The sequence below is a fragment of the Anolis carolinensis genome, unplaced genomic scaffold (assembly GCF_035594765.1).
Source record: "Anolis carolinensis isolate JA03-04 unplaced genomic scaffold, rAnoCar3.1.pri scaffold_7, whole genome shotgun sequence".
In the NCBI taxonomy this organism is placed as follows: Eukaryota; Metazoa; Chordata; class Lepidosauria; order Squamata; family Dactyloidae; genus Anolis; species Anolis carolinensis.
This window is the reverse complement of record NW_026943818.1, coordinates 3,313,106-3,326,818: the sequence shown is the minus strand read 5'-3', so window position 1 is coordinate 3,326,818 and position 13,713 is coordinate 3,313,106. Positions and strand designations below refer to the sequence as shown.

Sequence of the window (13,713 nt, the reverse complement as noted above, 5' to 3'; positions counted from 1 at the left end):
AGGAGAAGACCTGGCTCTGGCTCACGAATGGGACCCTGAAGAAGGAGACAGAAGGCCTGATCCTTGCAGCCCAGGAGCAAGACATCAGAACAAAGGCAGTGAAGGCCAAGATCGAAAAATCAGCTGATGACCCAAAATGCAGACTCTGCAAGGAAACCGACGAAACCATTGACCATATCCTCAGCTGCTGTAAGAAAATCGCACAGACAGACTACAAACAGAGGCACAACTATGTGGCCCAAATGATTCATTGGAACTTCTGCCTCAAGTACCACCTCCCAGCAGCAAAGAACTGGTGGGATCACAAACCTGCAAAAGTCTTGGAAAATGAGCACGCAAAGATACTGTGGGACTTCCGAATCCAGACTGACAAAGTTCTGGAACACAACACACCAGACATCACAGTTGTAGAAAAGAAAAAAGTTTGGATCATTGATGTCGCCATCCCAGGTGACAGTCGCATTGACGAAAAACAACAGGAAAAACTCAGCCATTATCAGGACCTCAAGATTGAACTTCAAAGACTCTGGCAGAAACCAGTGCAGGTGGTCCTGGTGGTGATGGGCACACTGGGTGCTGTGCCAAAAGATCTCAGCCGGCATTTGGAAACAATAGACATTGACAAAATTACGGTCTGCCAGCTGCAAAAGGCCACCCTACGGGGATCTGCACACATCATCAGAAAATACATCACACAGTCCTAGACACTTGGGAAGTGTTCGACTTGTGATTTTGTGATACGAAATCCAGCATGTCTATCTTGTTTGCTGTGTCATAATAAAATAATAATAATTTTGCATCTGATGTACATGGATGATCTGAAGCTGTATGGGAAAACGGAAATCCAGTCTCTGACTAACACTGCCCGAATTTTTAGTCTTTGCGTTATTCACGTCAAGTCTTCGGAAGTCCCGGTATTATTATTATTATTATTATTGCTCTTATTAATACAATTATTATTATACTATTTAATACCATGCCAATATTATTATAATATTACTATATTATTTATGACTACACTATATTACAGTGTCATTATGCTATTTATTATTATTATTACTAGCTGTGCCCGGCCACGCGTTGCTGTGGCGAAGTATGGTGGTATGGGGAAAAGTAGTTCAATACGCAGTAATGTTATGTTGTAATTACTGTCTTTACGAATTTAGCACCAAAATATCACGATATATTGAAAACATTGACTACAAAAATGGCTTGGATAATCCAGAAGCTTGGATAAGCGAGACTCTACTGTATTATTATGCTATTTTCATTAATATTATATTATGACATTATTATATTATTATTTCCAGACCTTTCTGCCCTCCGATCCGGACGGCTGTTCTGCGCAACTGCCGATCCTCCCACTCGCCTTGGATCATTCCATTCTCCTTTTCCAGCCAATCAGCCGCTGGGGCTCCCTTCTGGCCCCGCCTCCTGCCCCTCCCTCCCTGCTTTTACCGTATTTAACGTTATAAACCCGCGTCCCAATCCTTTTCCCTTCATAAAGGGATCTGATCTATTTTTATTCTTATTGTATATCATAGGATCATAAAAGGGAACCTCAGAGGGCATCCAGCAGCATCAAGGAAGGCACCAGCCGATCCGTCCAGACAGAGGGCCATCCAGCCATAGGTATGGTATTAATAATAGATAGATAGATAGATAGATAGTTATAAGTATAGATATAGATATATGATAGATATGAGTTGGAAAGGATCCTGAGAGGACATTCAGTCCAAACCCCTTTAACCAAAAAGGAAAGCACCATTTGATCACTCCCGACAGAGGGCCATCCAGCCATAGGTATTATGTATTGTATACTGTTAGTGCTTTTATCTGGTATTATCTGTAAGCCGCCTCGAGTCCCCTTCGGGGGAGATAAATAAACATTATTATTATTATTATGTGGTGTGTGTCTGTGTGTGTGTGAGTATATATATATATATATATATATATATATATGTATATATATACTCACACACATACATACATACATACGTATACATACATATAATACATATTATTATATTATTATTATATGGTGTGTGTCACACACATACATACTTATACATACATATAAATACATACATACATACATACATACATATGGTATTATATTATTGTACATATTTATATTTTTATTTTTACTATTGTATGTGTTATTATATTTTATTATCATCACCATTATATTTTATTTTTAGTGTATTTTTGGAATTATTATATAATGTTGTTTCTATTTTTATTACGCTACCATATTATTTTAGTATTCTATTATTTATGTTACTATTATTGTACTATTATATATGATTATATTTAATTATAATTATATTTTATTATACTTATTTATATATATTTATTTATATATTTATTATAAAATTATATTTTATTATACATTATATACAATAAAATATAATTATGATATATATATATATATATATATATATATATATATATATATATATATACACATATTTATTTATTTACTACATTTATATCCCGCTCTTCTCACCCCGAAGGGGACTGAGAGCGGCTTACAAATCAAATGAACATACAATATATTATTAGCATAGCACAATATAAGCATTAAATTACTGTATTGTACTATATCATTACAGTAGAGTCTCACTTATCCAACGTTCTGGATTATCCGACACATTTTTGTAGTCAATGTTTTCAATGCATTGTGATATTTTGGTGCTAAATTCGTAAAAACAGTAATTACTACATAGCATTAATGTGTAATGAACTACTTTTTCTGTCAAATTTGTTGTATAACCTGATGTTTTGGTGCTTAATTTGTAAAATCATAACCTAATTTGATGTTTAATAGGCTTTTCCTTAATGCCTCCTTATCATCCAACATACTCACTTATCCAATATTCTGCCCATTTATGTTGGATAAGTGAGACTCTACTGTATATATATATACACACACACATACATACATGTATTATATATGATTGTTTATTATATATGATTGTTTCTATTTTTATTACACTACTACATTATTTTAGTATTATTTAAGTTAATATTATTGTACTATTATATATTATATTCAATTATCATAATTATATTTTACTATACATTATATATAATAAAATATAATTATGATAGGTAATATATATATATATATATATAGGTAATGGAATCACGGCACCGGACAAAACAACTAAACTAAACGCCCCACAACCTCGAAAATTGACAGCACAACCTCTCATCCACGCCTCTACGTTCATACAACAAAAAGAAAAGAAAAATTAAGTCCTAGCCACAGCAACACGTGGCCAGGCATAGCTTATATATATATATATACACACACACACACTAGCTGTGCCCGGCCACGCGTTGCTGTGGCAAAGTGGTGGTGGTATTGGTTAAAAATTGTTGTGTAATTTTCATTTGACGTTATTTGTATTTTTTAATTAATTTTATTGTTATCTTTTTATTTATCATATTTTATTACTTTCTTGTATTTTATTACTTTCTTGTATTATTTTTAGTTATTTTCTGTTATTATAGTATTATAGTATTTTATTGTATTAATTTTTTTAGTGATTTTAATTTTTTTAGTGTTTTTTATTATTTTTTATTGGGTTGCTAGGAGACCAAGTTGGAGGAGCTTAGCCTTCTAACTGGCAGCAATTGGATAAAAGCAATTATTCCTCTCTCTCTAATTAGGACTTTAATTTTCTTTTCTTTTTGTTATATCAACCTTGAGGCGTGGATGATGGGTGGTGTCGTCAAATTTCGAGGTTGGGGGGCCTGTAGTTTTGTTGTTTTGTGGGTCGCCGTGATGCCATCACTCATATATATATATAGATATATACACACACACACACATATACACATACATACACGTATATACACACACATATAAATGTCATGTAATTCCCCTCGTTTTGATAATGCCGATGTTGCGGTCTCTTCGTTGGAACCAAATAGGCTTTCGACACAAAGAAAGAAAGAAGCACAAAACACTCTTTAGATCCAAAAAAAGGTTTAATCTTTTGCTGGGCATTTATAAAGTAACAATATGGTAATATATTGCTAATACAGTAGAGTCTCACTTATCCAAGCCTCGGTTATCCAAGGTTCTGGATTTTGATTCCCCCTAGAATTGCATTAGCCTTTTATGCTGTTGCATCACACTCTTGGCTCACGTTCTGCTTACAATGCTGACCATGATGATGATGATATTATAAGCAACCCAAAGCTTATTGTACTGCTGATAATATAATATAATAATAATAAGACACAAAGTGATTCCAGGTGAGGTTTGACCAAAGCAGAACTGAGCCAGACTCTCGATTCCTTCCATCTCAACTCTCTCCTCTGGATTCCCCCTAGAATCGCATGGGCCTTTTCCGCTGCTGCATCACACTCTCGGCTCCTCCCGCACTGACCTCCTGGGATCCCTTTCTCGTGGCCCTAAGACTCGACATTCAGCAGAAGGCGACATGCCAGAAAGCCATTCCAGGTGGGTCTTTGCAAAGCGGGGCCTTTATTGAAATTAATAATTTCAATAAATAAACAGACGAGGACAAAAAAACGGGAAGGGAAGGACGGTGGATCCCGGATCTGCGGTGCCTTTTACTTGCTCTCCTCCTCTCTCTTCTTAACGTAGCAGATATCTGCAAAGCCGGGTTGCAAGGAAATCAGTCAGACTGCTTATAAGGAAATCAATACGTCTATTGGTAAGGAAATCAATATGATCAATAACAAGACCAAATTAGTCTTTTGACCAAAAAAAAAATCAATAAAATCATTAGTAAACCAATAGGTCTAGTGCCAAGCAAATGGATGAAATAATTGGTCAGAAAATGAATAGTTTTAGCAAGGAAACCAATAAAATCATTAGGAAACAAATAGATCTATTGATCATGAAACCAATAGGTCTATTAATCATAAAACTGATAGCTCTATCGACAATAAAATGATAGGTCTATCGATCATGAAAGCATGAAAGAGATAGGTCTGTTGACCACAAAACCGATAAGTCAGTTGATCACAAAACCAATAGGTCTATTGATCACAAAGCCAATGGGTCTATTGATCATGAAACCAATAGATCTATCCGTAATACAATTGATAGGACTGTTGATCACAAAACCGATAGGTCTATTGATCACAAACCCGATGGGTCTATTGATCATGAAACTAATAGATCCCTCCGTAATAAAATTGATAGGTCTGTTGATCACAAAACCAATGGGTCTATTGATCATGAAACCAATAGATCTGTACATAATAAAATTGATAGATCTGTTGATCACAAAACCGATAGGTCTGTTGATCACAAAACCGATGGGTCTATTGATCATGAAACCAATAGATCTATCTGTAATAAAATTGATAGGTCTGTTGATCACAAAACCGATAGGTCTATTGATCACAAAACCGATGGGTCTATTGATCATGAAACCAATAGATCTATCCATAATAAAATTGATAGATCTGTTGATTACAAAACCGATAGGTCTATTGATCACAAAACCGATGGGTCTATTGATCATCAAACCAATAGATCTATCCATAATAAAATTGATAGATCTGTTGATCACAAAACCGATGGGTCTATTGATCACGAATGCGATAGGTCTGTATTCATTAAAGTGATATGTCTATTGACCATGAAACCGATAGATTTATTGATAATAAAACTGATAGGTCCATTGATCACGAAAGTGATAGGTCTATTGACCATGTAACCGATAGGTCTATTGATTATAAAACGGATAGGTCCATAGATAATAAAACAGATAGGTCTATTGATAATAAAACCAATAGGTCTATTGAACACAAAAGTGATAGGTCTATTGACCATGAAACCGATAGGTCTATTGATTATAAAACGGATAGGTCTATTGATAATAAAACAGATAAGTCTATTGATCACGAAATTGATAGGTCTATTGATCATGAATGCGATAGGTCTGCATTCATGAAAGTGATAGGTCTATTGACCATGCAACCAATAGGTCTATTGATAATAAAACAGATAGGTCTATTGATCACGAAAGTGAGAGGTCTATTGACCATGCAACCAACAGTCTACTGATCCTAAAAGTCCACGGGAGGTCTCTATGGATCTCACCGATTTCGTGCCGGAAGAAGAGCCTCTCCGGGTTGAGGTTCATCTTCTCCACGAGGCCTGTGAACATCTTCAGCATCTTTGGCTGCACCTCCTTCTCCCGGGCTGCAAAGAGAGAGAGAGAGAGAGAGAGAGAGAGAGAGAGAGAGAGAGAGAGAGAGAGACCCCGATGAGGACCCCATGGAAGGAAGGAAGGAGGGAGGGAGGGAGGGAGGGAGGGGGCGGGGAGGGTCCCACCGTAGAGGCAGAGGAACATGGTGGTGCCACTCAGGAACTTGCTGATCAGGTAGGAGTCGTAGTCGGTGTCCAGGACCTCGATGATGGACTTGTCTGCAGGGAGAGAGGAGGAGGAGGACGGCAGGGCCCACAGTTTTCACTGTGGGATGGAGGCGGTTGAGCCTCCATGCCTGGGGGTCCAGGGAGACGTAGTTTGCCAAGGTCCGTCACCCAATCCATTGATACCCCTAAGCCTTTGCTGCACTGCAGCTCCCGGGGCCCCAAAACTACAAATCCCCTCCGTTACCCTCCATGGTGAAGACACCGGGGCTGGTGGTCGCCAGCGGGAACTTTTTGATCCGGCAGGATCCCATTCTGGAGGAAATAGCATCGTAATAATAATAATAATAATAATAATAATAATAATAATAATAATTGCAAATGCAGTAATAGCAGTGTAATACTACTACTAATAATAATAATTGCAAACGCAATAATAGCAATGTAATAATAATAATAATAATAATAATAATAATAATAATAATAATAATAAATGCAAACGCAATAATAGCAATGTAATATAGTAGAGTCTCACTTATCCAACATTCGCTTATCCAAGTTTCTGGATTATCCAAGCCATTTTTCTAGTCAATGTTTTCAATATATCATGATATTTTGGTGCTAAATTCGTAAATATAGTAATTACAACATAACCTTGCTGCGTATTGAACTTCTTTTTCTGTCAAATTTGTTGTATAACATGATGTTTTGGTGCTTAATTTGTAAAATCATAACCTAATTTGATGTTTAGTAGGCTTTTCCTTAATCCCTCCTTATTATCCAAGATATTCGCTTATCCAAGGTTCTGCCAGCCCGTTTAGCTTGGATAAGAGAGACTCTACTGTAGTAATAATAATAATAATAATAATAATAATAATAATAATAATAATAAATGCAACACAATAATAGCAATGTAATAATGATAAATGCAAATGCAATAATAGCAATGTAATAATAATAATAATAATAATAATAATAATAAATGCAAATGCAATAGCAATGTAATAATAATAATAATGCAATAATAGCAATGAAATAATAATAAATGCAAACCCAATAATAGCAATGTAGTAATACTAATAAATGCAAATGCAATAATAGCAATGTAATAATAATAATAAATGCAAACACAATAATAGCAATGTAATAATAATAATAAATGCAAACGCAATAATAGCAATGTAATAATAATAAATGCAAACGCAATAAGAGCAATGTAATAATAATAATAAATGCAAACACAATAATAGCAATGTAATAATAATAATAAATGCAAACGCAATAATAGCAATGTAATAATAATAAATGCAAACACAATAAGAGCAATGTAATAATAATAATAAATGCAAACGCAATAATAGCAATGTAATAATAATAATTGCAAATGCAATAATAGCAATGTAATAATAATAATAAATGCAAACACAATAGCAATGTAATAATAATTGCAAACGCAATAATAGCAATGTAATGATAATAATAAATGCAAATGCAATAATAGCAATGTAATAATAATATTAATAAATGCAAACACAATAATAGCAATGTAATAATAATAATAATTTTTTTGTGTGTGTGTGACAGGAGCAACTTGAGTTGCTTCTGGAGTGAGAGAATTGGCTGTCTGCAAGGACGTTGCCCAGGGGACGCCCGGATGTTTTTTTGATGTTTTTACCATCCTTGTGGGAGGCTTCTCTCATGTCCCCGCATGGAGCTGGAGCTGAGAGAGGGAGCTCACCCGTGCTCTCCCCGGGTGGGATTTGAACCTGGCAGCTTTCAGGTCAGCAACCCAACCTTCAAGTCACAAGGCTTTAATAATAATAATAATAATAATAATAATAATAATAATAATATATTAACTAACTCACTTGGGGATTTCCATTTTGAGGAGGGCCCCTCCGTCTTGCTGAATTTCAAGGGTAAACGCATAGAACGGCCTCGGCATGGATTCGCTCTTGGACGAGACGATGGGGTACCATTTCCCCGCAAGCTGTGAAGGAAAGGAAAGTAGGAGAAGGAGAAGGACGGGCCTTGGGTTGAGGTGCTCCAGAGAGGGGCTTGCACCCAGGGAAGCCCTGCCGGAAGCCCACCTTCTTGACGTCCACGTTCTTCATCACCGGGATCTCCTCCTGGGTCGAGGGACAGAGCAAAGGCAGACCCCCGAGGAAGAAGAAGAAGGCGAAGGACGAGAGCAGCGGGCCCGGGCCCAGCCTCAGCCCCATCTCTCAAGGCATCAGGCCCACCAGGGTCAGTCCGGTCCCACTATCAATACAGACAGACAGAGAAGGAAGCGGTCTTTGCATAATAATAATAATAATAATAATAATAATAATAATAATAATAATAATAATAATAATAATCAGCTGATGACCCAAAATGCAGACTGTGCAAGGAAACCAACGAAACCATGGATCATCTCAACTGCTGTAAGACAATTTGGACAGAAAAACAAGAAAACTCATGACCATTCATCATTCACTGCACCCTCGCAGTGATGTTGACCGGCTATATCTGCCTAGAAGATCAGGGGGCAGAGGACTCTTGCAAGTAAAACAAGCAGTCAAAGAAGAAGAACATGCCCTGGCAGAATATGGAAAGCAAAGTGAAAAACCTGCTTTGATTGAAGTCCAAAATCAGAAACTCCTCAAAACACAGCAGACAAAAAACCAGTACAAGAAAACCGCACTACAAACTAGAGCTGACAGCTGGCACAACAAAACACTGCATGGAAAGTTCCTTGACAAAATTGAAGGAAAAGCTGATAAAGAGAAGACCTGGCTCTGGCTCACGAATGGGACCCTGAAGAAGGAGACAGAAGGCCTGATCCTTGCAGCCCAGGAGCAAGACATCAGGACAAAGGCAATTCAGGCCAAGATTGAAAAATCAGCTGATGACCCAAAATGCAGACTGTGCAAGGAAACCGACGAAACCATTGATCATATCCTCAGCTGCTGTAAGAAAATTGCACAGACAGACTACAAACAGAGGCACAACTATGTGGCCCAAATGATTCATTGGAACCTATGCCTCAAGTATCACCTCCCTGCAGTTAAGAACTGGTGGGATCACAAACCTGCAAAGGTTGTGGAAAATGAACACGCAAAGATACTGTGGGACTTCCGAATCCAGACTGACAAAGTTCTGGAACACAACACACCAGACATCACAGTTGTGGAAAAGAACAAGGTTTGGATCATTGATGTTGCCATCCCAGGTGACAGTCGCATTGAAGAAAAACAACAGGAAAAACTCAGCCGCTATCAGGACCTCAAGATTGAACTTCAAAGACTCTGGCAGAAACCAGTGCAGGTGGTCCCAGTGGTGATGGGCACACTGGGTGCCGTGCCAAAAGATCTCAGCCGGCATTTGGAGACAATAGACATTGACAAAATTACGATCTGCCAACTGCAAAAGGCCACCTTACTGGGATCTGCACGCATCATCCGAAAATACATCACACAGTCCTAGACACTTGGGAAGTGTTCGACTTGTGATTTTGTGATATGAAATCCAGCATATCTATCTTGTTTGCTGTGTCATACAATGTCGTTGTGTCAATAATAACTTTATTTTTATATCCCGCCCCATCTCCCCAAAGGGACTCAGGGCGGCTCACAACAGGGACAAGCCCACACAACAACACAACATATTTAACAAAACTTAAAACATTTCAACAATACACATAATAATATAATGGACAATACATTAAAATCCAAGCAGATAAAATCAGAGTAATTAAAAGCGAACCAGCGGGGACAGGTTTCATACAGTGCTATTATTCAAGTCAAGTCTTCGGAAGTCCCGGTATTATTATTATTGCTTTTATTATTACAGCTCTTATTAATATGATTATTTTTATACTATTTAATACCATGCTAATATTATTATTATATTATTACTATATTATTTATGACTACACTATATTACAGTGTCATTATGCTATTTATTATTAATATACCATTACTGTATCAGTATACTATTACTTTTATTATGCTCTTATTATTATACTATTTAATACCATGCTAATATTATTATACTTTTACTATATTATTTATTGCTACCCTATATTACGGTGTCATTATGCTATTTATTTTTAATTATATTACTGTATCAGTATACTATTACTTTTATTATACTCTTATTATTATTATACTATTTAATATAATAATAATATACTATTTTATTATTGTTTTCCTATACTATTATTATTATACTATTGTCATTAATATTGTGCTATGACAGTATTATACTATTTAATGCCATGCTAATATTATTATACTACTACTGTATTATTTATGACTACACTATATTACAGTGTCATTATGCTATTTATTATTAATAATATACTATTACTGTATCTGTATACTATTATTTTTATTATATTCTTATTATTATTATACTATTTAATATAATAATAATATACTATTCTATTATTGTTTTCCTATACTATTATTATTATACTATTTAATATTTTAATAATATTATAGTATTCTATTATTGCTTTCCTATATTATTATTATACTATTGTCATTAATATTATACTATGACATTATTATACTATTTAATACCATGCTAATATTATTATACTATTACTATATTATTTATTGCTACCCTATATTACAGTGTCATTATGCTATTTGTTATTAATAATATACTATTACTGTATCAGTATACTATTAATTTTATTATGATGTTATTATTATACCATTTAATATTATAATATTATACTATTCTATTATAGTTTTCTTATATTATTATTATACTACTGTCATTAATATTATACTATATTTTATTATATATTTTATTATTATTATTATACAGTATATCATCATGGTGTCATTATATGAATTATTATTATTATTATTATTATTATTATTATTATTATTATTATTATTATTTCCAGACCTTTCTGCCCTCCGATCCGGACGGCTGTTCTGCGCAACTGCCGATCCTCCCACTCGCCTTGGATCATTCCATTCTCCTTTTCCAGCCAATCAGCCGCTGGGGCTCCCTTATGGCCCCGCCTCCTGCCCCTCCCTCCCTGCTTTTACCGTATTTAACGTTATAGACCCGCCTCCCAATCCTTTTCCCTTCATAAAGGGATCTGATCTATTATTATTCTTATTGTATATCATAGGATCATAAAAGGGAACCTCAGAGGGCATCCAGCAGCATCAAGGAAGGCACCAGCCGATCCGTCCAGACAGAGGGCCATCCAGCCATAGGTATGATATTAATAATAATAATAATAATAATAAAACTTTATTTATACCCCGCCACCATCTCCCCAACGGGGACTCGGGGCGGCTTACATGGGGCCATGCCCAGACACCATACAATATAACAAAATAAAACAACATATCATAACACAATATAACAGTGCAAAAATAATCATATACATTACAGCACAAATCAGAGAAAACAGTAAAAAACAGGGCGGGCCACATGAACACTTAATTAAAAACTCGGGAGAGAGAGACATAGGAATAGGGGGAAACAGGGAAATAAAATGGTGGAGCAGTCTAAAGGATAAAAACCAAGGGGAATGGCCAGAGCAATATATTACATTTACTCCCCAAAGGCACATCGGAAAAGCCATGTTTTTAGATCTTTCTTAAAGGCTAACAAGGTGGGGGCTTGCCTAATCTCAGTGGGCAATGAATTCCACAGTCGGGGGGCCACAGCAGAAAAGGCCCTCTCCCTCGTTCCCACAAGACGGGCCTGGGACAAAGGCAGTGGCGAAAGGAAGGCCTCCCCGGATGAACGAAGGGAACGAGCAGGTTTATGGTAGGAGATACGGTCACTAAGGTAGGTGGGTCCCAAACCGTTTAGGGCTTTATAGATGATGGTCTGCACCATGAATTGGGACCGGAAAGTGAACGGCAGCCAGTGGAGCTCTTTAAACAGGGGAGTAGATCGTTCCCTGTAGCTCGCCCCTGTTATTAATCTGGCAGCCGAGCGCTGGACCAATTGTAGTTTCCGGGCCGTCTTCAAGGGAAGCCCCACGTAGAGCGCATTACAGTAGTCCAGTCTAGAGGTAACTAAGGCATGCACCACCGTGGTCAAGTCAGACTTCACGAGGTATGGTCGCAGTTGGCGCACAAGTTTGAGTTGTGCGAAAGCCCTCCCGGCCACCGCCGACACCTGTGCTTCAAGCGTCAGCGCTGAATCCAGGAGGACACCCAAACTGCGGACCTGTGATTTCAGGGGGAGTGCAACCCCGTCCAGCACAGGCTGCCACCCAATACCCCGATCAGACGGGCGACTGACCAGGAGGGCCTCTGTCTTGTCAGGATTGATCCTCAGCTTGTTCCTCCTCATCCAGTCCGCCACAGCGGCCAGGCACTGGTTCAGAATCCGAGGGGCTTCCTTGGAGTTAGATGGATAATAGATAGATAGATAGATAGATAGATAGATAGATAGTTATAAGTATAGATATAGATATATGATAGATATGAGTTGGAAGGGATCCTGAGAGACATTCAGTCCAAACCCCTTTAACCATAAAGGAAAGCACCATTTGATCACTCCTGACAGAGGGCCATCCAGCCATAGGTATTATGTATTGTATACTGTTAGTGATTTTCTCTGGTATTATCTATAAGCCGCCTCGAGTCCCCTTCGGGGGAGATAAATAAACTTATTATTATTATTATATGGTGTGTGTTTGTGTGTGTGTGTATACACACTCACACACATATACATACATACATACATAAATATGGTATTATATTATTGTACATATTTATATTTATATTTTTACTGTTGTATGTGTTATTATTATATTTTATTATCGTCACCATTATATTTTATTTTTAGTGTATTTTTGGAATTATTATATATTGTTTCTATTTTTATTACGCTACCATATTATTTTAGTATTCTATGATTTATGTTGTTATTAGCGTATTATTATATATTATTATATTTCATTATAATTTGGAATTATATATTGTTTTTGTTTTTATTACACTACCATATTATTTTAGTATTATTTATGTTATTTTATCGTATTATATATTATTATATTTCATTATAATAATTATATTTTCTTATACATTATATATAATAAAATATAATTATGATAGGTATTATATATGTGTGTGTGTGTGTGTATAGTAGAGTCTCACTTATCCAAGCTATAACTTATACAATAAATTTGACAGAAAAAGTAGTTCAATACGCAGTAATGCTATGTAGTAATTACTGTATTTACAAATTTAGCACCAAAATATCACGATATATTGAAAACATTGACTACAAAAATGTGTTGGATAATCCAGAACGTTGGATAAGCGAATGTTGGATAAGTGAGACTCTACTGTATATACATATACATATTTATT

General features: G+C 36.1%; 1 protein-coding gene across 1 annotated transcript; it reads right to left on the bottom strand.

Moving 5' to 3' along the window:
* Window positions 1-4,482: 4,482 nt before the first annotated feature.
* Window positions 4,483-11,369, bottom strand: LOC134293243 (extracellular fatty acid-binding protein-like). The gene is made up of 7 exons (XM_062960284.1): window positions 11,273-11,369; window positions 8,458-8,629; window positions 8,236-8,357; window positions 6,615-6,682; window positions 6,329-6,421; window positions 6,095-6,196; window positions 4,483-4,631 (listed from the first exon to the last, which is right to left on the bottom strand). The coding sequence occupies exons 2-7, from the start codon at window positions 8,587-8,589 to the stop codon at window positions 4,591-4,593; spliced, it is 558 nt and encodes a 185-aa protein (XP_062816354.1). The 5' UTR covers window positions 8,590-8,629; window positions 11,273-11,369; the 3' UTR covers window positions 4,483-4,590.
* Window positions 11,370-13,713: the final 2,344 nt, after the last annotated feature.